Genomic DNA, 26,603 nt, shown 5'->3' with positions numbered 1-26,603 from the left:
CTGATGATCCCTGAGGGTCCCTTCCAGCTCAGGATATTCCAGGATTCTGTGATTTGGCAGCTGCCTGTTCTGGCTCCCTGCATTCCCACAGGAACCAACCAAAAAGTGTTGAAAACTGCAAACAAATTTAGGGACACCAGTTCAAAAGGCCTTGGGAACTGCCAATGTCCCACCCAAACCAGTGCCCTTCTTGTCCATCTTGTGCTGGGCAGCAGCAAGGGGCTGCTGGAGATGGAGCAGAGCTCGCCCCTCATGAGGAAGCTGAGGAACAGCAGGAATTCCTGCTCCTCGGGAAGATTTTCCTAACAAAATCAATCCTGTTCAGAAGATGGAACATCCCACCCCAGAGAAGGTTTCTCCTGACTGTTTGCCTGGCACAGGAATGCTGATGGAGCTGAATGCCAATTCCTTCTGGAGCCAGAGATGGATCTGAGAGCAGCTCAGGGCCAGGGCTGGGGCTGAGCACAGGGCAGGAGGGACCCCTTCCCTCGGGAATAGCTCAGGATCCACCCTGCATCCCTGCAAAGGTGATGATGCCTGGGAGGGAGACTGAGGCCTCACTGCTGCTCCAGGCAGCACCTGGAGGAGAGGCGTGAGGAGGGTTTTCCTTAAAAAAACCCTGGTCTTTGCCTTAGCTAAAGGAGGGTGGAGTTAAACTCAGACACGGAGGGGAAAGGAGAAGGAGAAAGAGAAGGAAAGAGTGAAAGAAGAAATCAAAAAGTTGGAGGAGAGAAATACAACCAGAAAAGGGGCTCTCAACTGGCCACAAATATGAAACACCAGTAGATATTTAAACTGTAGGGCAAGGAGCAACTTTTCTCCCTTGGCTCTGCAGTGGTAGCCAGAAGAGGACACTGGGCAGGACACGGGGACACAGCCAGGGAGGGCACCAAGGGAAAGGGGGGATTCTGCCCCTCTGCCCCACTCAGCTGAGACCCCACCTGCAGAGCTGCCCCAGCCCTGGGGAACAACATCAGGAGCACGGGGAGCTGCTGGAGCCACTCCAGAGGAGGCCACGGAGATGCCCCAAGGGCTGGAGCCCCTCTGCTCTGGAGCCAGGCTGGGAGAGCGGCGGGTGCTCACCTGGAGAGGAGAAGGCTCCAGGGAGAGCTCCGAGCCCCTTGCAGGGCCTAAAGGGGCTCCAGGAGAGCTGCAGAGGGACTGGGGACAGGGAATGGAGGGCCAGGACCCAGGGAATGGCTTCCCAGTGCCGGAGGGCAGGGCTGGATGGGAGATTGGGCAGGAATTGTTCCCTGGGAGGGTGGGCAGGCCCTGGCACAGGGTGCCCAGAGCAGCTGGGGCTGCCCCTGGATCCCTGGCAGTGCCCAAGGCCAGGCTGGACATTGGGGCTTGGAGCAGCCTGGGACAGTGGGAGTTGTCCCTGCCATGGCAGGGGTGGAATGGGATGTTCTTAAAGGTCCTTTCCAACCCAAACCATTCCAGGATTCCACAAACTCACACGTGCACACCCTGGGAAGGCAGGACCCCAGGGGCCCATAAAAACAGGATTAATGGTCCCTCTCAGCAGAGTGAGGAGCTCTGTGTGCGTAAATAACTTTTATTCCCGGGCTCACCAATCCATCCCTGGCTGTTCCTGGCAGCAGATCCAGAGTGCAGCTCAGGAATCAGCAGTTCCACCCGGCTACCCCGGGATCCGAGCTGTCAGCTCCCCTGGCCCCGAGGACCATTACCCCTGGATTTGTTCCCTGGATATCAATCAGGCTGCTCCCTCCTGGGCACTCTGCCTGAAATAACAGCAGTCAAACCCCCACCATAAACTCCAGGTTCACGGTGCTGAAGGGACAGGATTCCTACTGGCTGTAGCAGGTTGTGAAATTTAAGGGCCAGATCCTCGAGCTGCTGCATTGTCTGGCCAGGATCCAGCAGATAAATAAGCTGCTGTTTCATCTCCAGCCAGCGAATCGCCCCAAATAAAATCAATAAGATTAATCTCATTAATTGGGTAGATACAGGACCTACCTCTGCATGCCCAGCACAGCCCTTCTGAGATAAAAACCTTGATTGAACCACAATCTACCCCAAAATATAAGCAAACTTGAGTAAAGTCATCTCTTTCCACAAATCCCCGTTCTTGGCAGGAGCCCGGGAGGCAGCTGCAAATTCCTGCAGAGGAGGGGAGCGAGAGGAGCTCTCTGCTCACAGGAGTTCGATCCTCAAAAGAGCTCGGGGCTTCAGCTGCCTCCAGCGGTTCCTCCCACGCTGTCAGGCTTCGAGATTCCACCGGGATTACAGGGAAGTGCTGCTCTCAGAGGTCACCTGCAGTGCCACCGAGCCCTGGGGGGAAGAGCAAAGGGAGGGAGGAGGAAGAACTCCCTGACAGCTCCATCCCTAAAAGCATTCCCTGCTACTGGAGGAGACGTAAAGCATCCCCTTGGTTCTCCTTCCTCTCTCCTCCTCCCACCTGCAGAGCTGGGGAACAACATCAGGAGCACGGGGAGCTGCTGGAGCCAGTCCAGAGGCGGCCACGGAGCTGCTGCAGGGCTGGAGCCCCTCTGCTCTGGAGCCAGGCTGGGAGAGCTGCGGGTGCTCACCTGGAGAGGAGAAGGCTCCAGGGAGAGCTCAGAGCCCCTGGCAGGACCTAAAGGGGCTCCAGGAGAGCTGCAGAGGGACTGGGGACAGGGAATGGAGGGACAGGACCCAGGGAATGGCTTCCAGAGAGCAGAGGTAGGTGGGATATTCGTGGTGATGCAGAACCCTCTTCCTGCTGGGCAGCTCTGGGTGAGTTAAACCTTGTGTGCCTCAGTTTCCCTGGAATTTTGGCTGTCTCTGCAGAGCCCAGCTGAGCCCAGGTGGAGCCCTCCCTGCCCAGCCCTGTGGGTGAAGCCTTTTTGGGGCAGAAAGATTTGATCTCCCCATGTAAAACCCTGTTGGAGGGCAGGAGGTGCCTGCACAGAGCCCCCTGAGCTCCGAGGCTCCATCCCTGCTCCACCCCCTCCTGCTCTCTGATACCCCAAGGATTCTGAGCCCCTGGAGCAACCTGGTCTCTCTGCAGTGGGATGCAGAGGGGAGCAGGGCACAGCAAAGTGCAGGGGTGTCACCAAGGAGTGGTTTGGGTTATTTCAGCAGCCCCAGACTCTCCAGAGCTTCCACAAAACACAGATTTGTTCAGGGACAGGACAGCCCACACCACCTTTCCTCTCTCCTCCTTTACCCCCTAATGAAAAACATCTCCAAGCTAAATTAACTTCTCCCTCCCAGCACACCCAGCCCTGAGGGCGATTAAAGAAACATAATGAATTTGCTCCTTTTTTTTTTAAGGCAATTAACTTGAAGCAGATCCAAAGGTGAACTTTGTAGCTTTTAGAAATTACCCATGACTCCGAAAATGACTCCGAAATGGCATTGGGAGGGGAGGGCACTGCTGGGTCAGAAGTTCTTGAAGCACTTTCAGGTGCAGCTGCCCGTGTGAAGGTGGGCAGGAAGCTGCAGGTGAGGACGTGGTCTCTGGGGCACCATAATTCAGCCTCGCTGATGGAGATGGGCAGTTGTCACCTCTGCTGAGCTTCTCAATCCCCTCCCTGGCTGCCCTCACACGGGTCTTGCCAAGGGATGTGGAGAGAAGGCTGGAGGGCAGAGGTTTGGCGCAGACAGGGAGGGGACAACAGCTCCAGAGTCAGCCCAGGGCCGGGGATCCAGGAGTGTGCAGAGGTTGGAGATGACTCTGAGAAAGGCCAGCGAGGTCTAAGGGTGGGCTGGTGAAATAAATTGGAAGTACATTTTTCACTTCGATCTGTTCGTATTTGTTTCTCCTTGGTGGTGGAAAGGGGTGAGTTAAAATGGGATGGGATGGGATGGGATGGGAAGTTGTTTTAGAATGTCCAGCTCTTAAAATTGTCTTAAACCAAGGCAGTTGTTCACACCCAGTAAAACCACCTTGAAAGGGACCATTAATGCCATTTCTGGAGGAGCAGAGCTGTCCCTGGGCCCAGCCCTCCCAGGGTGTGAGTTCATGGGATGGTTTGGGTTGGAGGGACCTTAAAGCTCATCCAGTGCCACCCCCTGCCATGGGCAGGGACACCTTCCACTGTCCCAGGCTGCTCCAAGCCCCGTCCAACCTGGCCCTGGACACTGCCAGGGATGGAACCCTGGGAAGGTGGCTCTGGCACCGTGTGGCTCTGCAGGAGGAGGACTCAGCTGGGACACTCAGGGCAGGATTTGTCCCAGACTCTGCTTTTGGCTGCTTTGCCTCTCAGGTTCTGGGGCACACGGGTCCCACCCACCCTGGAGCCACAGCGGGGTCCTGCTGGCAGGGGACTCGCCCACCTCCCCTGAGATGTTCCAAAGCTGCTCCCACTGCTGGGAGCTGGAATCAGGGGAGGCTCCAGCTCAGCCAGAGGAAGCATCTGCAGGGGCAGCTCCTGTTTTCAGCACAGGGCAGAGCCAGGGAGATGGATTTTCCTTTGGTTTTGCTCATTATTCATGTGGATGAAACAAGCTGGAAACCAAAATAATTTTGTTCCACGCTCTGCCTTGGCACCTCCCAGGATTTGACCCTCAGAGGAGCTGCTTTGTTCATTTGGAGCTGTTTTCCTTCCTCCTGATGCCTCTTCCATGAGCTTGTCTGGACATGGGGCGGGCACAGGCCACAGCTGTGCCCACCCTTGGGAAAACCAGCATTTGCACGGAATCATTTTCCCAGCCTTGGGGTTGTTTTTTGCACAGCCTGAAAACCTTTCCAGGCTCAGGCCATGCTGGAAAAGCCTCTCCTGGTGTTACACCTGAAGTTGTTCCAGGAGCACAGAGCCCTGGGGAGCTCTGAGGTGCTGCTGGTGCCAGTTCAGCATCCCAGGGTGAGAGAACTTCCCAGGAGCAGCTTCACAACACCACAGGTGGCTGCCCAAGGACAGTGGGAAGGAGGAGGATGTGCTTTATTAATCTGACTCCTCTTTTTCCTGTGTCCAACAGATCAATAAATTCTGGCTGGAAATAAAATCATTACTTGCCTCCTCTTGTGTTCCTGCTCCCCACAGAGCTGTAGATGCCAAAGGAAAGGGAAGTGGATTGTTCCAGCTGGATTTATGGAACAGCTGGAGCTGGGTCAGGGCTGGGCATGGAGCTCAGGGAAAGGTTCTTCCCCCCGAGGCTGCTGGGCACTGCCCAGGCTCCCCAGGGAATGGGCCCGGCCCCGAGGCTGCCAGAGCTGCAGGAGCGTTTGGACAGCGCTCTCAGGGATGCCCAGGCTGGGGTTGTTGGGGTGTCTGTGCAGGGCCAGGGGCTGCACTCATGGTGATGGTGAGACCCCACCTTAGAGCTGCCCCAGCACAGGGAGGACCTGGAGCTGCTGGAGCGAGTCCAGAGGAGGCACCAGGGGGATCAGAGGGATGGAGCAGCTCTGCTGGGAGGAAAGGCTGGGAGAGCTGGGCTTGTTCAGCCTGGAGAAGGCTCTGGGATGATTTCATTGTGGCCTTCCAGGACCTAAGGGAGCCAGCAAGAAAGATGGAGAGAGACAATTTCCAAGGGCCTGGAGGGACAGGAAAAGGGGGAATGGCTTCCCACTGCCAGAGAGGAGGTTTAGATTGGATATTAGGAAAAACTTCTTCCCTGTGAGGGTGGGGAGGCCCTGGTTGCCCAGAGCAGCTGTGGCTGCCCCTGGATCCCTGGAAGTGTCCCAAGGCCAGGCTTGGGGAGTACCCTGGGATGGTGGAAGGTGTGGAATGAGAAGGTGGAAGGGGGTGGGATGGGACAATCCTTCAGGTCCCTTCCAGCCCAGACCAGTCTGGGATTCTGTGAAGAGCAACAGCTGCTCACACTGAGCTTTGCAGTAACCCCGAGGAGGGAGCACAGGCAGGATTTTTCCTGCTCAGAAGAGCCAAAGTTGGATCTCTTGGAGCATCTGAAGGGAAAAGCACGGACCTGGCTGCACTCCCAGCTGGGGACAGAGGTCCTGCTGCTGAGCCAGGCGGGCTGGAGAAGTGGTTTGTGCCTGTGAGCAGAGAGCAGCTGCTGCCCTGAGCCTGGCAGAGGCTCCCAGGGCTGAGCCCAGCAGGAGTGCTGAGCTTTTCCCGGAGCCACGCGCGGGGAGCGAGCACAGCCCGGCTGTCAGGTGTCTGCAGCAATGGAACGACGCAAACAAAGCCATTCAGGGAACAAATGAGGATAAATCCAGGCACTTCTACCTGCTCACCAACAGCCTGCCAGCTGAGGAGCTGAAATCCAACCCCCTGGAGAAGCTGTTGGCCTTGGAGCCTCCAGGCGCCACTGAAGCTGCAGCCCTGGAGTGGTGCTGGAGGTGCTGGAGGGCAGAGGAGAGGGTCAGGGGGCTCAGAGGGGTGGAAGGCAGGAGGAACTGGGCCAGGGAGGTGCACACTGGCAGAGCAGGTGGGAAACTGCATCCCCAGGTCCATGGGAATGAAGAACATCCCGGTGTCCATCCCTGTGTGCTCCCTGCTCCCCAGGCTGGGCCACAGCCAGAGCCTGACCTCTGCAGCCCCAATTAGCTGGGAGAGGAGCTGTGCAGCTAATGAGCACATCAAGGGATTTATCTCAGCCCCAGGCACCCACGCTGACTGCAAAATTCCTGGCACAGGCAGCAGCTCCGTATCGATCCCAGGAAGGCCGAGTGCTGCCCAGCATAAAAATCACAGGGAAATGGGATTTCTCTGTGAGATTTCTTTGCTGCTGCTTGGGTGCCTGTGAGGATGAGACCTCCTCGTGCCCAACGTGGCCACCTGGACAGGTGACATTGGTGGCACTGGAGGTTGTTGTCACTCCTTGGAGGGGGGTGTGATCAGTGATGGGGGTGTGACCACTGATGGCAGCAAACTGGGCACGGGGACGCTGGGCTGGCTTGCAAAGAAAAGGGATGGATCCTCATTTCCATAGGTTTCAGTGGGAATTCTGGAGACCAGGGAGGAGAGAACTTGAGGGATACCCTGGAGTCCCTGAGACCAAAGGGGAGGAGAGCTGGGGATTTTTCCTGTTATCGTTTGTAGGAATGAGGCACTGGGAAACACTCTGGGTACCTGCCCAGTTTAACTGGTTTTCTTGAAATGAACTGGTGCCAGAACATTCCAGAAGGGTCACAGGGAGGGAAGAGGGGTCTCAGTCTCACAGCTGGGGACAGGGCTGGGGAGGCCCTGCCAGAGGGGCTGGGGAGCTGCAGAGGATTTGGAGCCCTGTCCCCAGTCCAGCCCCCCCAAACTCAGGAGCTTGGAATTGGTTTCTCCTCCGATTCCCCCTCCTTGCAGCCCGGTGTGGTTGGTGCTGCTCAGAGCGTGGGATGAGGAGGGGATAATTAGCCCTGAGCTTTCCTCTACCTGCAGGAGGCTGGAAGGAAATTCTGAGTCAGACCAAAACAACATTGAGCAAATGCAGCAGGCCCGGGCGGGATGATCAGTGGCTGCTAATGACAATTTATCTTGTCACATCTTGATGCCTCCTGTCTTAACGTCCTCCCCGCCTGGTTTGCAGGGAAAGGGCATCCTGTAAATCTCAGAGGCACTGGGAGATACTGTCCTTCTCACTTCACAGGCTGGAGAGATGCCTTGAGCTGGAACCTGGCAGGCAGAGGCACAATTCCACCCCAGAGCACCTTCACTGTGCTCCAGGGAATTGGTTTCCCTCCTCCTTCAGCCCCAGCTCCGCTCCTGCCACAGAACAACTCCCACTGCCAGCAATTCCCACTGCAACCACTTTAAACAATCCCATAACCTGTGATTCTCTGCAGGCTGATAATCCTCACGCTGGCACACCCAGAGGAAGTGAGTCTTGCACCGTGGCAGGTTGTAAGAACACAAAATATTTCTTCCCTTGGAAATTCCTGCCAGGGCACCGGAGATGTCCTGGGAGCAAGGATGAACCCACCTGGGAAGCAAAGTGGATTCCTTCCTATTCTGTAGACAAGGTAAAGGACATAAAAAAAAAGTTCCTGGGAGCTCAGGAAGGTCCCCAAGAAAGGGAAAAAACCCAGGAGTTGCAGTGTCCAGGTTTAGCTGGTAAATAGAGCAGGTCCAGTCAGCTCCAGGGGTTGTTTCCATGTTTTCCCTGGGAGATGCTGAGCCAGTCGGACAGAGCCACTGCATTTGAGCTTGAGCATCAAAGGAGAGGAGAGAGGTTTACAGGAGCGTGGCTTAATTCCCCATCGCCTGCCAGCTCGGAGCACGCACATGTTCAGCTCTCACGGCCCAAGTAACTGATAAGAGCTTGTTTATTAATCCCTGGTAACTCAATCTGCCCTCCCGAGCAGAGACGATGCCCTCAGGAGCTGGAGATCAATTTAAATTTCCAGAGCCTCAGCCCCTGACTCACTCCATAGTGCCAGTGCTCCTCAGAATAACCAGGGAGTGGATTTTCTGTCACATCCCTGATCCCAGCTCCCCTTCCAGCAGTGCTGGCTGCCACATGCTGCTGTGCTGGAGTCACGGACAGGAGCCGTGCAGGGAGACACGTCTGAGCAGCTCCCACCCCCTCCACCAGCACCCGGGAGGGATCTCCTGGGTGCTGGTGCTTCCAGGCAGCCCCATCTGGAGGAGAGCAGGGTCTCCAGGGCCCTTCATGCTTGTCCCTGTTGCTTAGTGGTGTTCAGACTCTGCAGGAAAAGCTCCCTTGGAAGTGGCAGCTCCAACAGGGAGCTGGGAGTCGAACCAGACCGGAGAGATGGGGACAACAAAGTCACTGCCTGGAGCAGGACATCGCCCGGCAGGGGCCGGAGGCAACCCGGGTTAATGAGCTGCCTGCTCGATGGCCCACGTGCAAATCCTAATCGCCGCTCGTGCAGGGCCCTCAGCGACTCCCAGCACTCCCAGTCCCACCTCTGAGGGATCCTCCTGGAGAGCCAGAGCCCTCCCTGAAAGGGAAGCTGGCAGCAGCCCAGCACTGCTGACCCAGGACGCTCTGCTTCAGCAGCCCCGAAACGCTGCTGACCACGAACTCTTTAATTCTGGCACTGCAGGTTCTGCTGCTCCATAAAAGCAAAACAACAACAACAAAAAAAAGCCATTTATTAGAGAACAGTCAATAAAGGGAGACTTGCTTATCACAGCTGGTTAGGAGTGGTTGGAAACTGCACCCTCTGGAACGGTGAGGGGTCACTGTTCCAGGACAGCTGCTGTGTCCTGGAGCTGAGGTCCCTCCTGCAAGGCTGGGAGAGGGATCCTGGCACATTCAAACACCCCAAGTTATGGCCACAAAGCTGGAAAGTGGCCAGAAGGTGGCTGTGGTCACTCTTCTCTCCTGGCCCGCTGCAGCTCCTGGGGCTCAGTGTCCCCTGCTCTGCATTCCAGCAGCGTCAGCCCATCAAGAACCTGCTCTCAGCTCAGGAGCTGCTGAGCCTGGGGGTACAGCAGGAGAGGGTACTGGGGCCACCAAAACACCCTGGTGCCACCTGAGTGCTGGCACAAGAAAGAAAAAGGAGAGGAGGTCAGCTCGGATGAAACGTTTTCACTTTTATTCGGGCTCTGAACAGTCACAAACCCACAGCCCCTCTGCTCCCCAGCACTGCCGTGTCCCTGCCAGCTGTGCCCTGCTGGTGCCCCAGCCACGGGCAATGTCACCTCAAGGCTGTCCCCTCAGGGAAGGTGACACCCTGATGCTCACTGGCTGCTCAGCGTTCTGCGGCACTGACAAATTCTCTTTTCCCCAGGTCTTGAGGGAACCTCAGTCCCTCGGAGCTGCTTTGCAGGATCAGTGGAGAGTGAAATGCCCCGGCCTGAGCTGCCGCGGGTGGACAAGGTGCCTCCTGAGGATCCTCTGCAGCAAGTTCTTCCTGGCTGCGGCCGCGGGGAGCTCCAGGCTGGAGCCGCTCCTCGGACAGCCCTCGCCCAGGAGCCTCCTGTCCCTCTTCTCTGCCTCTTGGCCTTCCAGAGCCGCTGTTACTCGGATGTCTCTGGCACATCTGGACACGGGAAGCCCTGCTGGGGTCGCGCTGTTTCCGTCATCCTTGTGACCGCTGGCACGGGGACTCGGCTGCTTGTGGCCCCTCCGGCTGCCTCCCATCCCGGAGTCTCCCTCAGCACCAGGAATCCCGGGATGTCTGCAGCACCCCGGCTCCTCCTGCCAGCGGGGACATGTCCCGGCAGCGAGACCCCGAGGGTGGCCTGAGCCCGAGTGAAAAAACGCCTCCTCACTGGTGACCTGCGGGCTCCGCCCCAGGGTGACAAAGCCGTACGGGGTGGTGACCTTGGGGAGGTGGGGCAGGGACAGAGCTGCCCAAGCGGTGGGGTCTGGGTTGGAGCGGGATGAGTTAAAGCAGGGTGAGCTAGAGCCGTGCTCATCGTGCCCCGCTGGGTCCCAGCTGTTCCTCCAAGCCGTCCCCTCCAGCTGCCCTGTCCCTTCCAGCTGCCCTGTCCCCTCCAGCTGTCCCGCCCCCTTGCCTGAGCATCTCTGCTTCTTGTGGATGTCCAGGGACGGGATAATGAACTGCGGGATGCGGTCGGGGGTCACCACGTGGAAGAAGATGTCGCTGGAGCTCCTGGCCTGGAGCGCGGGGGGACAGAGCGTGCCCCGCCAGAGGGACATGGTGGCCCCGAGGGCTCGCTGGGCAGCGCTGGGTTTTTATGCTCCGCGGCCACCCCCGGCTGGTGACGCGCGGTGACGCCACCGCCAGGTCCCTGCCAGGGTCCAGCGGCCGCCGGGGCACGGGGCAGGCGGGTGGAGGGGACAGATGAGGACACGGCGCTGCTGCTGTCGCGCAGGGCCACCAGCGCTGTCACCCACGAGGCAGCGGAGAGGGGAAGGCTGGAGGCGCGGATGAGTCACAGCCGTGGGCATCAGGTGCAAGGGGCAGCCGAGAGCGGCAGACAAACACTTGAGCTCTGTCTAGCAAAGCTCCCGTCGGGAAACGCTCCGGCCCACGCGATTCCCCAGAGCAAGCGGCAGCTTCAGCCACGGCACCCCCGAGTCCTCCTCCCACCCCTGCCGGGGGCCAGGGCTCTGCGCTGCCTCCTTCCCCGCAGCATCCCTGTGCTCCCATGCCAGCTGTGCTCCCATTCCACTGGGCTGGGAATGAGGGGGAACAGCCCCAGGCAGGCCCCAGGCCGGGGGAAAGAGGTTTCGTGCATCCTGCGGGTGGGAGGATAAGGAGGATGGAGCTGCTCTCGCAGCTTTGCCCGTCCCCCCGTGCAGCGGGGCCGGGGCAGAGCTGAGAGAGGTTTCCTGTCACTCTCCCCCCAGCTTAGGAAGCTCCTCCACTGTCCGGGGGTAACGGTGGCTTTAGGATGGATCCTGCCGGGAAAATGATGCAGAAAGGAAAAGCAGCTCCGTCTCCGTGCGGGCACGGAGCGGAGCGGATGCAGAGGGGCCTCCCCTCACCTGGGATCCAGCTTCTCCCATCCCTGGGGGGCTCAGCAGGGCAGGTTCTGGCATCTCATCACCTTCAGCTCTTTGCACCCAGGACAACCCCAGGACCAGGTGGGAATTCCCACTCACACCTGGAGGACACCCCAAAAATTGAGTCAGTGGTCCCCAAAAAAGCTGAAGGGGTTTTGGGGTTTTCTTGGGGGCTTTTTGGGATTCCCAGGCACCCACAGCAAAGGGAGAGATCTCAAATCAGAGCCTTGGCAAGCTCCAGGAGAAGACCTCAAACTGAGAGACAACGACCCCCTAACTGAGAGTCCTTGATTGAGGCCCCAGTGCTGATAGCAGGGGAATCCCCACCTGCGGGCCCTGGGCTGCCCCACCAATTAGCAGAGCCGGCAGCTCCTCAGGGTAATGAGGAGCAGATGGGCCAGGACCTATAAATACCCTGAGGCCCCCAGAGGGCTCTAAGCCAGGTTTGTGTCTAGTCTGGATTCTATGGAGCAGCCCCCAAAGCCCGGCCCAGCGCAGGTCAGGGCACTGCAGCTGCCCAAGGGGTGGCTTCTGCTGGGAGCACTCTCAGAGCTCGGCTGGAGGCTCTGATCTTTCTCTTTCTCTCTCTCCAGATGAGGCCACCCACCAGCAGTGATTCCTTCTCCAGCAGGTTCCTGGGCCAGGTCCTTCAGCTCAGCTTTGTCAAGTACCCGGTGAGTGATGTTGGGGCTGGGCAGGAAGTGGTTAAAGCCTCAACACTGGCAGTTTCTGGGGTTCTCCTGCCAGATGTTCTCATTTCTTTCAGTCTTTTCACATTATTAGATATTAGGAAGGAATTCCTCCCTGGGAGGGTGGGCAGGCCCTGGCACAGGGTGCCCAGAGCAGCTGGGGCTGCCCCTGGATCCCTGGCAGTGCCCAAGGCCAGGCTGGACATTGGGGCTTGGAGCAGCCTGGGACAGTGGGAGGTGTCCCTGCCCGTGGCAGGGGGTGGAATAGGTGATCCTTAAGGTCCCTTCCCACCCAAAGAATTCCATTATTTTTCCTCTGCTTTCCTCCCTATCCCAACTTTTTCTCCTCAGCCTAGCCTGGCATTGCCTTACTCACCTTCTGCTGTTGGTGGCTGCGGCATTCCCATTTCTCTCCCTCTGTGGGCCAGAAGAAATGGGAGGGGTTTGGAAATGAAGTATATAACCCAACAGGTCCTGGCTGAAGCTGGTCCCAGTTTCAGCTCCACACTGGGACAGAGCAGAGTTTAAGGCCTTCCCTGAGGACTTTAAACACCTGGAAGTTCTCCCATGTACTGATGGACCTCTCTTTGCAGCTGAAGCTCCTTCAGAAAGCGTCCGCCTGTACTGGATTGGTGCTCCCTGTTGAGGCCATCAGGAGCAAACTCCGGCCCCCATCCCAGTCCCCCACCAGGCCTGGACTCCTGGCCAGGAAGCGCCGGGGGAAACTCTTGCACCTCCTGCTCTCCGTGACTCCCACCAGCATCCAGAACTTCCTGGGCTACCTCCCCACGGACTGGGGCCAGAGCAACATGTCCAAGGGTAAGAGCTGGGGCCTCCTGGAACACCAGGGGGCTTTGCAGCTGGGAAGAACACAGCATGGAATTCCTGCAGGGAGCTGGGAAAAGCCTGTGTTTGTTCTGGGTGTGGTGATTGTGCCTCCTGGGAATCCCTGCAGAGATCCGGGAGGCTCTGATCAGCCCAGCCAGCAAAGCCAGCAAGAGGAAGAGGGATGATGTGGCTCTGGAGAAGCAGGAGTCCTGCTTGGTGGTGCTGGAGAGGGATTTTCCAGAGGATGACTCTGAAGACCGCACGTATGAGGTGAGAGGTTATGGCTGCTGAGCAGTTCCAAGATTGGTTTGGCCTCTGTGTGGGCCTGGGATGCTCTGGGAGTGTCCCTGTGGAGGAGCCTCCAGAGGTTTCCAAACCTATCCCGTCTTTGAGGGTATCCAGGTGTCACTGAAAATCGGGGAGAAAAGAAAAGCCCCTAGCACTATATTTGAAGTGATAGAGAATCAGGCATTACTTTATTTCCTGGCCAGGATGTGCCAAGGAAAATATTCCAAACGCACAGGTTTTGCAGGATTTTCCCCCAAACTTTATGCAGTCAAAACCCACAGAGATGCACTGGTTCAAAGTTCATTGGTCCAGAGCTGAGCAACCCGCAGCCAGGAGTCCCAACCTGGGGAGCAGGGAGCCCACAGGGATGGACACCAGGATTTCTTCATTCCCATGGACCTGGGGATGCAGTTTCCCACCTGGATTCCCATTGGATCCGAATCTCCTTGCCCCTGATGTTAATTAGATCTTCATGCTTCAATTTTATCAGTCCTTTCCAAACCAGATGTCTCCAGCTCCGCCAGAGGCGGCATCTGAGGGTAGACATTCATAGATGGCCACTGATGTTCTGGTGATGGCCTTCTATCTTTCTGGGTCTCTTTGGGCTACCCCCAGTCTGCTGGTATGTTAAGCCCATCTCCTTAGAGCATCTCCTGAAAAACCAAAGAGAATTCCTTTCCCCAAGGCAAAGTCAAGCCAAGCCTAACTAGAGAGACAAAACATTTGGAAGTTTTATTGTTTCCAACACAAGGAGCACTTGCCCCTCACCCCAGCGCTGGCTGAGAGCTGGGGGTGCCCCACTCCTCCCCGAGGTTTCCCTTTGGTCAATGTCCCCACAAAGCAGCATCTCTGTCACCCTTGGCTGTGGCTCCTGGTGCTGTTGGGACAGGGCTGGTGTGTCCTTCCTGATGCTGTCCCTTCCTCACACCCTCCCTTGGCCTCTTTCCTCCCCAGCCCTCAGAGGTGGAGTTGGACAGTGATGAGTACCAGTCCCAAAACGACACCGACCTGGAGGAGCAGGGTGGGATCGCCATGCTGGAGCCCTCAGCTGTCCAGGTGGGTGTTCCTGCTCCATTCCCAAGGACAGCACTGATCCCAGGCTGGAAGGACACACCTCAGCCCTTGGCTGTGGGAGGAGGGAGGTCTGGGGTTGCTCTAATCTGAATTCCATGAATCCCATATGGATTTTGTGCTGCCCTTCCCCGGAGCTGCGCTCTGACCATGTCCCTCTGCCCCACCACCCCCAGGGCTCTGTGCTGCCCCCAGAGCCGGGAGCAGAGGATCCAGCTGTGGCCAGCAGTGGGGAAGATGCTCCAGATGTGGCCAGTGGTGATGCCTGGAAGCCAGGAGCCACTGGGAGCAGTGAGGATGACAGCGAGCAGTGACACAGCCTGTGACACCAGTTTGTACCAGGACGGGGTAAGGGCTCCTGGGACAGTCCCACCCCCTGAGTGTGGCACAGGGGAGGTGTCACAAGTCCCCTGGATGTCCCCAGGCCCTGAGCCTGTGTCACAGAGCTCTGCTGCCAAGGGAAAGGGTTGGAGTGCTCCAGTCCCTGTGCCCAGGTGTTGATGGTGTGGTGCTGGGTGTGCCCAGTGCCTGGGCATTGTCACCAGGGTGTGATGGCAGTGCCAGCTGAGCCCCTTGTGGCACCTCTGACCCAGGGCCACTGCCAGCAGGTTGCTACAAGCCCTTTGTGACTCCTTGGCGTGGATATTTTGCAGTTTTGTAAATTTACAGTATTTGGACATAGGGAGGATTTGTGGGAAATTCTTTACCACAAGCAACTTCCATGGGGTCCCTCACTGCTCTGGTCCCAAAGCACTGCTGGATACCCTTCTAATCCCCAGCAAGCTGCTGCCCTGCCTGGCTGGCAGGGGAGGAGAGGGGCAGGGGGTTGGTTTGTGCCCAGTGGCAGTGAGGGCAGGCAGGGCTATGGGACACATCTCCTGTTTTCCAGGAAAACCAGGAAGCCTGACTTGTGCACCTGGACCTTCTGGGGCTGCAAAGTGCCCGATTCCCTGGGACAGCTGCGTCCCTGACGGAGATGTCCAGTTAAATGCTGTGTTCGTGTTGTTTGTTTCCTTTTTCTGAAGTTTGTAATAAAATCGCCCTATTTTTTCATGTCATCTGGGCTCTCTTGGCTGTCAGTACCTGGAGCTGGCAGGGACAGGGTGTGGGGCTGCCAGGGGGACCTTTCCCTCTGATCCCTCAGAGGGCCTGGGAGAGGGGGATGGCTGTGGGAGTGCTGGAATGTGATGGGAAGGGGAGTGAAGGTGCAGAGTGAGGCTGGGCAGCACTGGGGGTTTCCATGGGGCAGTCCCTGAGCCTGGACACCCCCAGGCTGCTCCCTGCTGTCCCCTCCAGGGAATTTTCCTCCCTTCCGGCATCCCCGAAAACACTGGAATAACCCCTTGGAATAAACCAAGGAATTCAACCCTGAGGCTGTGTTCTTCAGTGAGCACTCTGAGGTTTTCAATTTTTATTTGCTTTACCCCAGAGTTGTGCACAGAACCTTCTCCCTCTACACGGATCCTAGGAAGGGTCCTCTGAGGAAACAGGGATTTTGGGGTCTGGAAAAGCAGGTTTGGATCAGGAAGTGCCTGAATGTGACCCAGAACTCTGGAAAGACCTGAGGGTGCCCAGTGCTGGAGCTGTTGCCTGGATCAAGTCCCAAAATCTGAGGCTGCAAAGAGCAGCAACTCCTCCAAACGTGGGTGAGGGAACAGGAACAGCTGGGGGGGGTTGGATCCCTTGCTCAGGGCATGCCTGGAGGCTGTGTCTGGTACCACTGCCTGGAGCTGCCTTTGTGTGGGAATCCACTGGGACTGACAATGCTCTGAGTGCTGAAATGAACCGTGGCACTCTCCAGCAGGGCTGTGGGGCTGAACGAGCTGAGGCCTCAGTTTGGTTTAACCAGGGTGGGCCAGGCCAGCTCAGAAATGCCTGCAATGATGTCTGTGCTCGTCCCATGCCACAGCCAAAGCCTCTGAAGGAGCACAAACCCTCTAAGGGACAGAGGAGTTGAGGTTTTGCTCGCGTCCCAATTCCTGTGGACTGCTGGAAGGAGTGGGAGTTTGAAATCCAGGGAGTCTGAAGGCAGGTAAGGAGGAGGGAGGGGTCCTGGCTGCCAGACCCTGCTGGGATCAGAGGTCTTAATGTCTGGTTAATTAAAGGTTGTGCTGCCCGTCAGAAGCAGCCCTGCTGTGGCTGTTCCTGCTGGATTACCCTGATGTTTCCAAGGCCTTCTCTGACCAGTGAACCACTTAAAGGTGGAAATTCTGTGGCTTTAAACCAGTGGCTGGCTCAGGACACCTCTCCTGGAGCTGCAGCCCTTGGACTCCTCCTTAGCCCTCTAAAATTTGCTTTACAGCTCTGCCCAGAGATCCAGCGCCGGCTCTTGGTGCCTCTGCTCCAGCAGGATGTGGCTTGGGCCAAGCAGGGCTATTTTTCTCTCAGGTTGGTTATTTGTGCACCATTAACAGCCCTGAGTGATGAAACTCAAGCATTCCTAAAGCCGCAGGGCCTCGTCCCTGGTCTTATCTGCAGCCACAACAGCTCTGCTTTCATTACTGCTGAATAACAGCGAGATCTTTTTTTATTAGAGGTTGACAAAGGAGCTGATCCTGCAGCTCCTGGATATTACACCGGGCTCAGCATTAATTCAGGTGCTCCTTGTTGGTGTTCAAGAGCTCTCCCCTTCTCTGCAGCAGGTGTTGATAAAACATCCTTCAGGGGCACAAAGCTGGGCAAGGGCTCTCTCTGGAACCTGCGCTGGCTTTTCCCCTTTCTCCCAAGCTTTAGGAGTCCTGGATGTGGGGATGGGGAAGGCAGGCTTGGCTCCTTGCTTGGGGGTCAGGCTGCAGAGTGATGATGTTAAATGTGGTGAGGAAGGAAACAGCCCTAAATCTGCCTCTGAGCTCACCTGCAAATCAATTCTGGCCACACCCAAAGCTACCCAGATCTTAAACCCTGATTTAGGAAGACGAGACCTCCTCAGCTGAGCATGGAGGATGTAAATGGCCTGGTGGAGTCAGAAGTAGGTGCAGAGCTGTTTGATCCCAAGGTCATCCCCCGAGTCCAGCCCCAGCGGGTGGGTAGTGCCCGTTTGTGAGGAGGGGGATGATGGCCCTTCAGTGGGTGAAGGCTCAGCCTGGAGCGGTGCCCAGTCACCTGGGCTGTGCCTGAGGCTGGCACTGGCTGTTGGTGGCCTCAGGGGTGTCACCACTGAGCTGCCCAAAATGCTGTGTGCACATGGGTCACATTCCTCTGCAGGAGGATGAGGCTGGTACGTCCCAGAAATGCAGCTTTGGGGCTAAAAGGCTGCTTGGGGCCATTCAGTGGGGCTGCAGCCATGGGATGGGATCTGTGTGATGCTTTTGGCCCCTCTCCAAGTCCGGGTGAAGCAGGGCAGGGATGGAGAGTCTGTCCTGCCCAATCCATGCAGCGCCTCTGAGCATCCCTTCCCTCCCTCTCCACATTCCTGCTCTTCCTTCCTGGCCTGTGGGGTTTTTTGCCAGTTTTCCCCTGGAGTGGATAACTGTGAGGAGACGGAGCACAAGGACACAGGGTGGCTGCAGCCCCCTTGGTTTGGGGTTGGAGGGTGCCAGGAACAGCCTGATGGAGCAGATAATTGAATTCCAGTTGGATGGAGACACACAGAGCCCTCCTTGGCATCTTCTTTTCTTGGGAAAGGCTGTGGGATGTGCCCAGCTGAGCCTCTGCTGCCCCTGGGCACAGCCCTGGGTATCATCCAGGCCCAGATTTGGTGTGATCCCCCTTACCCTTCCCCTCAGTTTCTGGACGAGGAGCAGATTCCCTCCCTCCACCTCTGCACCCCCTGGAAATCTTCAGCTGCTGCTTTTCCAGGCCACATTTCTTGGGCTTGGGATGGTGGGAACCACACAGGATGGGGGTCCCAGAGCTGAGCTCTGCACCTTCCTGACCTCCAGGGCCTGCTTGGTCTCGGTGGCTTTGAGGGTGACACCAGGGCCTTGGCAAGGGCCACCAAAGAGCCAGGTGCCTGCTGTGGGAGGATGGGAAGGAGGGGGAATGGGGAGAGGGAGGGAAATCGAGGGGTTAGTGCCGTGTTTGGGGGATGAGGAGATGACCGGGGACCTTGAGGGAGCCTGAGGGCTGAACAGAGGTGACCCTGACAGTCGGGGAGCACCGAGGACTCGTGGCCCAAGCAGCCTGCACAGGGCTCAGACCTGTGCCGAGGGAGCTGTGTGGGAAACAAATGGCTTAATTGAGGCGAAAACGATCGTAATTAGCATGAACAAATCCAATTAGGAGCCGGGGGTGGGTTACCTTGGGCCTGGAGTGGGCAGCAGGGAGGGCTGGGGGTCCCAGGGCTGGCACAGGGGGGTGGCAGGGGGGTCCCCCGGGGCTGGGGCTCCTCAGCATCGTCTCCTCCTCGGGCTGTTGGCTCTGTGCCCTGGTTAGAGCCTAATTAGGCTGGAGCGCTGGATTAGCCAGGCTGTGCTCAGCCAGAGGGGAGCAGCAATCGCTGTCGGCTGCGCAAGGCCGGTAATTGAGAGGGGCAGGAGCCCCATTCCAACCCTGCCCCGGGGCTGGAAGGAGCATTTGGCTCTTTCCTGTGAGGAGCAGAGGACAAACTGCTCCGGTTTGTCCTTTCAGTGACTGCTGGGGTCGGGGGGACGTGCTCGGCTGCTGCAGCCCCAGCTGGAAAGAGCGAGGTTTAATATTAACTGTGAGGCTTAATGTGAGAGCAGGAGTTTCTTTCCTAGCAAAAAAAGGAATTCAAAGCATTCCTTCGCAGCGAAATCATCTTTATGGGTCACGATTTTAGTCACAAGGGTTCCACGTCTTTGGGAAAACGTGAAACCACGACACTTCTCGCTGGGCTTCTCTTTCCCGTTCAGCCTCCTGCCCCTCCAGGAGTTATTCCTGGAGGGATTCATCTTCCGATCCACCACTCCAGCAGTGAGGGGCAGGCACCGAGCACCCCCTGAGCCAGCCCCTGCCTCCTCCAGCCCCACCTTCTGTGCCCGACCTCTCCCACAGCGTGGAAAGCCAAGCAGGAGACTGGGAGCCCCTGTGCCTGGCGTGGTCCCAGTAAAACCAGTAGAGCCACCAGCAGGAGGAGCAGGCAGGTGCTGCTGCCATTCCTCGAAAGCTTTGGGAGCCCTCAGGGCTGGGCAACTCCATCCTCACGGGATTGGGGTAATTTGGGGTCTCTCTGTGTGTCCTGCTCAGCCTGCGGTGGTGATCCAGCCCTTCCCGGTGCTGTCCCCTGTGTGAGGTCCCTGCCTGCAGCTGCTGACAGCTCCCGGGGATAATCCCGGCTTTATCTTCCCGCTGTCACAGCGGCAGGGATGAGGGACGCTGGGATGTGTCCCTGAGAGCTCAGTGCCAGCCCCAGCCCGTGCCCAGGGCTCTCCTGTGCTGCTGGGCAGCTCCAGCTGCTCCAAACCCAGCAGGTTTGACAGCTGCAGGGGCAGGGGACAAACATCTGTCCCCACATCTGCTCATCTCCCAAAGTGACATGGATTCGGGGTGAGGTGCCCAGTCCTGGGTGCCTGGGGAATGACTTTGTGCCTTCCTGGGGACACAGCACGGGGTGGGGCAGGGACAGGGCGGGTGCTGGCTCTGCTTCGCTCGGGGGTGTGCAGGGAGGGACCGGCCCCGTGTCTCGAGCTGCTCTTTGGGGTTTTGCAGATGCCAGGGAGGGATTTTCATCAGCGCTCCCCTTGCTCCCTGTGGATTATCGAGATCTGGGAGCCTAAAGATGCCTTGGACCAGCTAAGCAGCTTTTTACCTCCGAGGAGGGCTCCAGCCAGGTGTGTAACTGGGAGCAGGTGGTGGCAGCAGGGACAGAGCGCTCTGGCCACCACCAGCATCTCTGGGCATGGAACCCCCCCCTCAGAGCTGCACAATTCCCAGCCCAGATATTTTTGGCTGGTGAGTGCTGAGAATGTTGACGTTTTCCAAAGGCTCTGAGCCCATGTTTGTGCTGCTGCCCTTGTTGGCGTCTCCGAGCTGTTGGTCACAGCTGGGTGGCGGGGAGGAACTGGTGCTAAAGCAGATGCCACGGCTGGGCTGGCGTCCAGCTGAGGCCTGGAGATTCGTTGTGTGTCACACTGTGGGAAAAGGGATGGAAAAATGAGGGGAAAAGTGGGATCCAGCAGGCCAGACCCCCACTGCAAACAGTCCTGTGGAGCTGAGCTGTGCCTCTCTCCCACTGCCTTTCCAGCTCGAGCCCAGCTGGAGCTCTTGGAAGCACAGCTGGGAAGAGCAGCATTAATATGCACATAATGAGGTGTGACTCACCCCACAAGGCAGAGCCATTTTCAGGTCTGATTATCCTCAGCCGTTCGTGCCCCAAAACTCGCTGGTTTTGTTCAGATTTCATTTAAAGATGCTGCAGGATATTAGCTTAGGAAAATGGGAGGTGACGGGGGAGCCTGGGAGCCATGGATGGTTCCCATCCCCACCCCACAGAGGGAAGGAGGGATGAGGTCAGTGCCGGTGTGTGACCTCCTGGTGCCTGTGCCCTCGAGGGGGGTGCAGAGGAGCCCCCAGGGGGCAAGGATGGGCCAGTCTGGAGAAAGGTTATTTATAGGAGTGTGTAGTGACAGGGGAATGGTTTTAAACTGAAAGAGAGGTAGTTTAAATGGGATCTTGGGCAGGAATTGTTCCCTGGGAGGGTGGGCAGGCCCTGGCACAGGGTGCCCAGAGCAGCTGGGGCTGCCCCTGGATCCCTGGCAGTGTCCAAGGCCAGGCTGGACATTGGGGCTTGGAGCAGCCTGGGACAGTGGGAGGTGTCCTTGCCCATGGCAGGGGTGGCACTGGATGGGCTTTAAGGTCCTTCCAGCCCAAACCATTCTGGGATTCTGTCCAGGTCTGCTCCCAGGGAACAGGGACAGGAGGAGAGGGAACGGCCTCAGGCTGGGCTGGGTTCAGGTTGGATATTGGGAAAATTCCTTCACTGAAAGGGCTGTAAAGCATTGGAAGGGGCTGCCCAGGAATCACCATCCCTGGCAGTGTTCAAAACACACGTGGATGTGGCACCTGGCAGTGTCCAAGGCCAGGTTGGATGGGGCTTGGAGCAGCCTCGGACAGTGGGAGGTGTCCCTGCCCGTGGCAGGGGTGGAATGGGATGGGATTTAAGGTCCCTTCCCACCCAAACCATTCCATGATTGCACTGAGTTTCTTGACCCTGGTTCTGCCTGTAGGGGAAGAGGCACCTGTGGCCAGTTCAGGGCACCAAAAAGGGTGGGAATGTAGATTGTCACCTGTCCCCTCCTTGCTGTGACACCCCTTTCTCCCCAGGGACCTCCCTAAGAGAGCCGTGGGTGCTTCTCTGCCCACAGCAGGTGACTCCTGCTCCTGCTGTGTCCCCACATCCCAGCCCTGGGAAGGGGAGCCCCAGGAAGTGTGGAGAGGCCACAGGTCACTGCTCTGTTCCCAAGGGACCCTGGCTGGCTCAGCATCACCCTCTCGATGCCACTGCTGCTTCCAGGAGCTCCCAGCACCTGCCCCATCCCTACAGAGTTCAGTGGGCACTGCTGTGACCTCAGGGACTGCTGACAAATGACCAGAGAGGTGGCATTTGGTGACACAGGTGGGCCTGGCAGTGGTTGGACTCGATGATCTCAGAGGGGTTTTCCAACCTTTCAGATTCTGTGACTTCCAGCTCCCAGCTTTATCACCAAAAATGCCTTATCAGGAGCAGCCTCCAGCTAAGGAGGTTTCATGCCCACACCAGCCACAGAACTGTCCTGGTTTGAGTCTTCTGCTGCACTTCCAGCCAGGTGCCTCACGGGCTCCAGGGTCTGCAACAGAGGGAAGGGATCCAAGGCCCACCTCGTTCATCCCCAGCAAAGAGCAGCTCTTCCCACCTCATTTCGGGTTTTTGATGCAGTTCCCAGCAGAGGCAGAGCTGACACCGACCCCAGCCCTCCCACACTCCCGGGGGAGGAGGGGGCTCCTCTGTTGCTGCTTTCACTCAGGAGTGAGTTCTGTCCTTGGCTGCAGCTCACTTGGGGACCAAAGGCCAGGAGCTTTGCACAAAGGATTGAAACAATCCCATTCCTGATGTTGATCAGCCGTGGAAGCTCCTGAGGTGGAAGGGACCCTCAGGGGTCATCGGTGCAGCCCCTGGCCCTGCCCAGACACCCCAACAACCCCAGCCTGGGCATCCCTGAGAGCGCTGTCCAAACGCTCCTGCAGCTCTGGCAGCCTCGGGGCCGGGCCCATTCCCTGGGGAGCCTGGGCAGTGCCCAGCAGCCTCGGGGGGAAGAACCTTTCCCTGAGATCCAGGAAGCCATGGGATGTCTTGAGGATGAGGATTTCATCCTGGGGTTGCAGAGGCTGAGATGCAAGGAGGGCTGGGGGAGGGAGCAGCCCCCATGCACTTCCCCTCCATGCAGGCAGCCCAGAGCAGATGTCCTCCCACCAGCTGTGCATCATTCATGCAAGAGTGCTCCCTATCTGATAAATCATGTTGGAGAGACAAGGCACAATGGGGCTTTTAATTATGGAAACAATTAGCGAGGATTAATGACAGCAGTGGTGTGATGGTGGTGTTACTCCCAAAGTTTAACGAAGCTTTAGCAGTTTGTGTCAGACGTGGGGAGCTCTGAGACGCTGCCTTGGGTGTTGGATGCACCTCAGCACCCACCTCTCTTTCTCTCAGTGAGAGGCATTTGGGGGCTTCCAGGAGGTCTGGGGGCTTCAGTGGATGAAGCCTTGGGGAGGTTTATGGGAAGGGACAGGGCTGGGCGAGGGGATGTTTGTTGTTTGTTGAGGTGGAGCAGGGCCTGGAGGTGGCCCAGGGACAGCTCAGCTCGATGGCACCAGCCTGTGGCCAATGTGGATGTGTCCCCCAGGCTCCTGGGATCGGAGCAGAGGTGCTGCTCCCCACAAACACCTTCAACACCCAGGGTGGCCCCAGCTCCAGCATCAGCATCTCTGCACCTGCACCTTTCAGAGACAAGGATCAGATCATGGAACGGTTTGGGTTGGAAAGGACACTAGAGATCATCCCATTCCATCCCCTGCCATGGGCAGGGACACCTTCCACTGTCCCAGGCTGCTCCAAGCCCCAATGTCCAGCCTGGCCTTGGACACTGCCAGGGATCCAGGGGCAGCTACAGCTGCTCTGGGCACCCTGTGCCAGGGCCTGCCCACCCTCAGCATACAAAATTCCCACCTCTTTCCCCAGACTCTGAAAAACCCCCAAAACCCCTTTTCTGCCTCCCAGCAGCTCCGTGAGCTGATCATGGGGCTGGGATCCAAGTTTAATCTGCTTAGAAGACACCACCAGAGCCGACGGCTTGGGAAAACACAGCATCAGCAGTAGCTTCCCTTTGCCTGCAGCCCTGGCTGTTCCCACAGAGGAGGCTGGGTGCAGCCTGCAGGGAGCAGGGACACAGACACGGAGTGACAGGAGGACACCAGACACATTGGGGTCACCGGGGTGGCCGGAGCTGGCAGCAGAGGTGAGGTGGCCCAGGCCACGCCAGCCTGGAGCCTCGCGCTGCCCTTCCTGCTCCCTCCTGTCTGTGGGGTGCTGGGGTGGGATGCTTGGATAGTGCAGGTGAGGCTGGGGGCTGGCAGGGGCTGTTCCAAGGCTGCTGGGAGGGGACAGCACTGGCCTGAGGGGGCTGAGTCCATCTGTCCCCTGCTGACTCCCCCTGGTACCTGCCCCACACCAGGACCCCCGTGCTGGGAGCTGGGCTCTGCAGCACCCCCAGCCTGTGCTCAGGCCTTTCCCAGGAGGACCCCAAGGTTTGATCCAGGATTTACCCCAGAGCAGAGAAGCTGGAGCAGAGCAAGGGCAGCCCTGAATTCCACATGACATGCGGACGGCGCTGAGACAGGACACCAGACAGGCTGGACCATGCTTGGCCCAGGTCACTCAGTCCCTGGCCAGTTCACCCAGCACAGCCTGGAAAACCCATTCCCAATGTTCCTGCCTGCTGGGGGCTGGCTGGTGAGGAAGATTTCCCAGTCCAAGCTGTCTCCTGCTGGATTAATAATTCACAGAGCGAGGCAGGGCGCAGCGACCTCCACCCCTCTCGCGTATCCAAGGATCCGGGAGCTGCTGCCGGAATGACGAGCAGGGGAGGGGACAGGATGATGGGGATGGTCACAACGGAGCTGTGGACTCTTGGGCACTGCTGCCCATCCTGCCGAGGCCGTGGGGTGCAGGGAGATGCACCAGGAGAGCGTCTCTGGATCCATGTGCCAGGTACAGGTCTTGTTTCCAAACAGTTTTTCCTTCCATGGAGGATGTGGGCGGCTTTGTTGCCTGTGGAAGGGAGATGCTAATAATGCTGCCTGGGTGCCAGGCCTGTTCTCACCTCCAGCACTGTCACTCCCCAAAACCCTCCTGCCAGCCCCATTCCATGACAGTTCCCCCCACCCCAGAGCCCCCCTGGTGATGTGGGAACAGCCAGGAGTACCCAGAGCCCAGCCCTGTGTGTCTTCTCCAGCCCCCGAGGCTGCCAGAGGGGCTGGAATTCCCTGCCTGGCAGCTGACAGCCTGAGCCAATTCCCACAGGATCAAGCTGGGGAAATTCCTTCATGCCCCAGAGCCACGTTCAGCTCTGTTCAGCATCATGGCAGCAGGAACATTCCAGAACCTGCTCCTGGTCCCGGTGGAGGGCACAAGGAATGAGGGTTGTTCTGCCAGGCAAAACACATCCAGCACTGTGGAGCTTCAGAAGAGACTCTCGACAGCTGGGAACAGCTGGATTCCCTAGGGGAGAAACCATCATCTTCATCCTGGTGTTGGCCAAAGCCCCCGGAAACCAACACAGGGAGAGAGACCATGGAACCATTAAGGTTGGAAAAGACCTGTGAGATCACCGAGTCCAACAATTAATGATGATCCAGCAAATTTTAAGCTTTTTCCTATGAACACATTCCCTGTTTAAAACCTCTTCCCTAACCATGGCAGCCTCTCTATCCTGTAGAATCCGAGCTCTTGGATGGGCAGGGAAATTAAGGAGTTCAGCCAGGAAAAGTTGGTTTCCCAAGTCTTCCTGGTTACTAAAGGATTCGTCAGCGATCTTCCCTCCCAAATTAGACCTTGTAGACCCCCCCGGCTGATGAATCAGCTCTGCCATCACTGCATCCCAGCATAATTTGCCTCTCAACCTAACAGCTCCCATCCCACTCCCAGGACGTGGAGCAAGAGTAGGCAGCCAAAAAAACACCCAAGGACCTTGAGTGCTGGGCTGGGGAGAGCAGGAAAAGGTGGGATCAGGGGGAATTTCTTCCTTTGCTGTTTGAGTTCATACTGTGGACATGATGCATGTGAGGACAGGGAAGAAGGAGAATGTTGGGGATTGACACCTCACCTGAGCATGACCCTGAAGCAGGAAAGGGACTGGGAAGGGCAAATCCCTCAAAACAGAGACAGGGCACAGCAGAGGGCGGAGAACCTTGAGAGCCTTCAGCAAGCCAAGGGACAGTGTGTTGTCACCACTGTCAGCTGCCAGTTCCACCTGGGCACAGGTAAGGGGCTGGGCAGCTCCTGCTGGGCGGTCACTGAGCCCACGCTGGCATGTGGGTGCTCTCCTTCACCACTTCGGTGCTGTGAGCCCCTTCCTTCCCAACAGTTCCCAACAAGGGGACAGTCCTGGTGGTGACTGGGGACGTGGCCCTGAGCCCTTCATGCCAGGCAGCTTTTTTTCCTGAGACAACACCCTGAGGAGTGATCCCGGTGGATCAGACACGCGGCCAGCACCAGGAGAGGCTGAGGGGCTGTCCCTGGCCACAGTGAGATCCCTCCTGCTCCTGAGTCCAGCCAGCCATTCCTGAGCCATCCCTGCATGAGAACCTGGCCAGGGCCATCCCACGGCACAGACAGGCAGGGATTTGGGGATTTTCTTGCTGTGCAATCCTGGTCAGATTCCCTGGGGACAAGGGGACCCGGCTCGTCCACAACGGCCCCATCCGTGAGCAGGAACCAGCAGCTCCCAGAGCTGGGAGCAAACACGGCCGAGCTGATGAATGAAGGGAATTAGAACCTGCTCTGTCTGCGGGTCGCGGTGACACGGGGACACGGCGACATTTCCGTCTGGAAGGTGCAAATGCCGTGTTTGCCGTCCGTGGCACCGCAGTGCCTGGAATCCTAATCGCCTGCAGAGCAGCTCCAATGGTATTTGAAAAGGAGCTGGGAGCTGCTGGAGGGATTCGATGGCACTCGCAGATAAAGGCAGGAGGGAGGGCGAGGGAGACGGGGGTGGCAGCGCACGCTGCAGCTCACGGAATGTGGGCTGGATTCCATCAGGAGCAATTTCCTCGCGGGGAGGCAGCGGAGCGGCCGCCCCCGGCTCCCCGAGGGTGGGGGAGCGCTGGGATCCCACCGGGAACGGCAGCACATGGATCCCTGAGCTTGTTCGGGGATGGGGAGGCGACCTGGGAACTGGTGAGACAGGAATCACCTGGCAAAAACCACCGTGCCAGGGGTTGTCATCTGTACGGCTGCAGGAGACTGAGGGGAGGCTCCTGGGGGCTGCAGCTCCTCCCGAGGGG

General features: G+C 57.9%; 2 protein-coding genes across 3 annotated transcripts; one reads left to right on the top strand and one right to left on the bottom strand.

Moving 5' to 3' along the window:
* Nucleotides 1-8,667: 8,667 nt before the first annotated feature.
* Nucleotides 8,668-10,577, bottom strand: LOC121662326 (C2 calcium-dependent domain-containing protein 4C-like). Its single transcript, XM_042023374.1, has one exon. It carries the CDS (start codon nucleotides 10,474-10,476, stop codon nucleotides 9,643-9,645), a length of 834 nt encoding a protein of 277 aa, XP_041879308.1. The 5' UTR covers nucleotides 10,477-10,577; the 3' UTR covers nucleotides 8,668-9,642.
* LOC121662327 lies at nucleotides 10,151-15,220 on the top strand. Of its 2 annotated transcripts, none has more exons than XM_042023375.1 (7): nucleotides 10,151-10,211; nucleotides 11,880-11,960; nucleotides 12,569-12,794; nucleotides 12,931-13,073; nucleotides 14,046-14,147; nucleotides 14,339-14,510; nucleotides 15,052-15,220. In XM_042023375.1, the coding sequence occupies exons 2-6, from the start codon at nucleotides 11,880-11,882 to the stop codon at nucleotides 14,474-14,476; spliced, it is 690 nt and encodes a 229-aa protein (XP_041879309.1). In that variant the 5' UTR covers nucleotides 10,151-10,211; the 3' UTR covers nucleotides 14,477-14,510; nucleotides 15,052-15,220. The 2 variants fall into 2 exon arrangements, with proteins under 2 accessions (XP_041879309.1, XP_041879310.1); XM_042023376.1 differs by lacking the exon at nucleotides 10,151-10,211 and adding an exon at nucleotides 10,587-11,729.
* Nucleotides 15,221-26,603: the final 11,383 nt, after the last annotated feature.

This window comes from Corvus kubaryi, unplaced genomic scaffold, assembly GCF_017639235.1.
Source record: "Corvus kubaryi isolate FWS band 111438036 unplaced genomic scaffold, C.kubaryi_AGA036_p1.0 37241, whole genome shotgun sequence".
NCBI classification, from domain to species: Eukaryota; Metazoa; Chordata; class Aves; order Passeriformes; family Corvidae; genus Corvus; species Corvus kubaryi.
The sequence above is the reverse complement of the archived record's forward strand: the minus strand, read 5'-3'. Positions and strand labels throughout refer to the sequence as shown.

Bases quoted from the DNA above. Each gene is read 5' to 3' on its own strand.
- LOC121662327 (XM_042023375.1), top strand. From the start codon at position 11,880: ATGAGGCCACCCACCAGCAGTGATTCCTTCTCCAGCAGGTTCCTGGGC. The intron at 12,795-12,930 runs GTAAGAGCTGGG...GAATCCCTGCAG, and splicing joins CCAGAGCAACATGTCCAAGG to AGATCCGGGAGGCTCTGATC. The intron at 14,148-14,338 runs GTGGGTGTTCCT...CACCACCCCCAG, and splicing joins TGGAGCCCTCAGCTGTCCAG to GGCTCTGTGCTGCCCCCAGA.
- LOC121662326 (XM_042023374.1), bottom strand. From the start codon at position 10,476: ATGTCCCTCTGGCGGGGCACGCTCTGTCCCCCCGCGCTCCAGGCCAGG.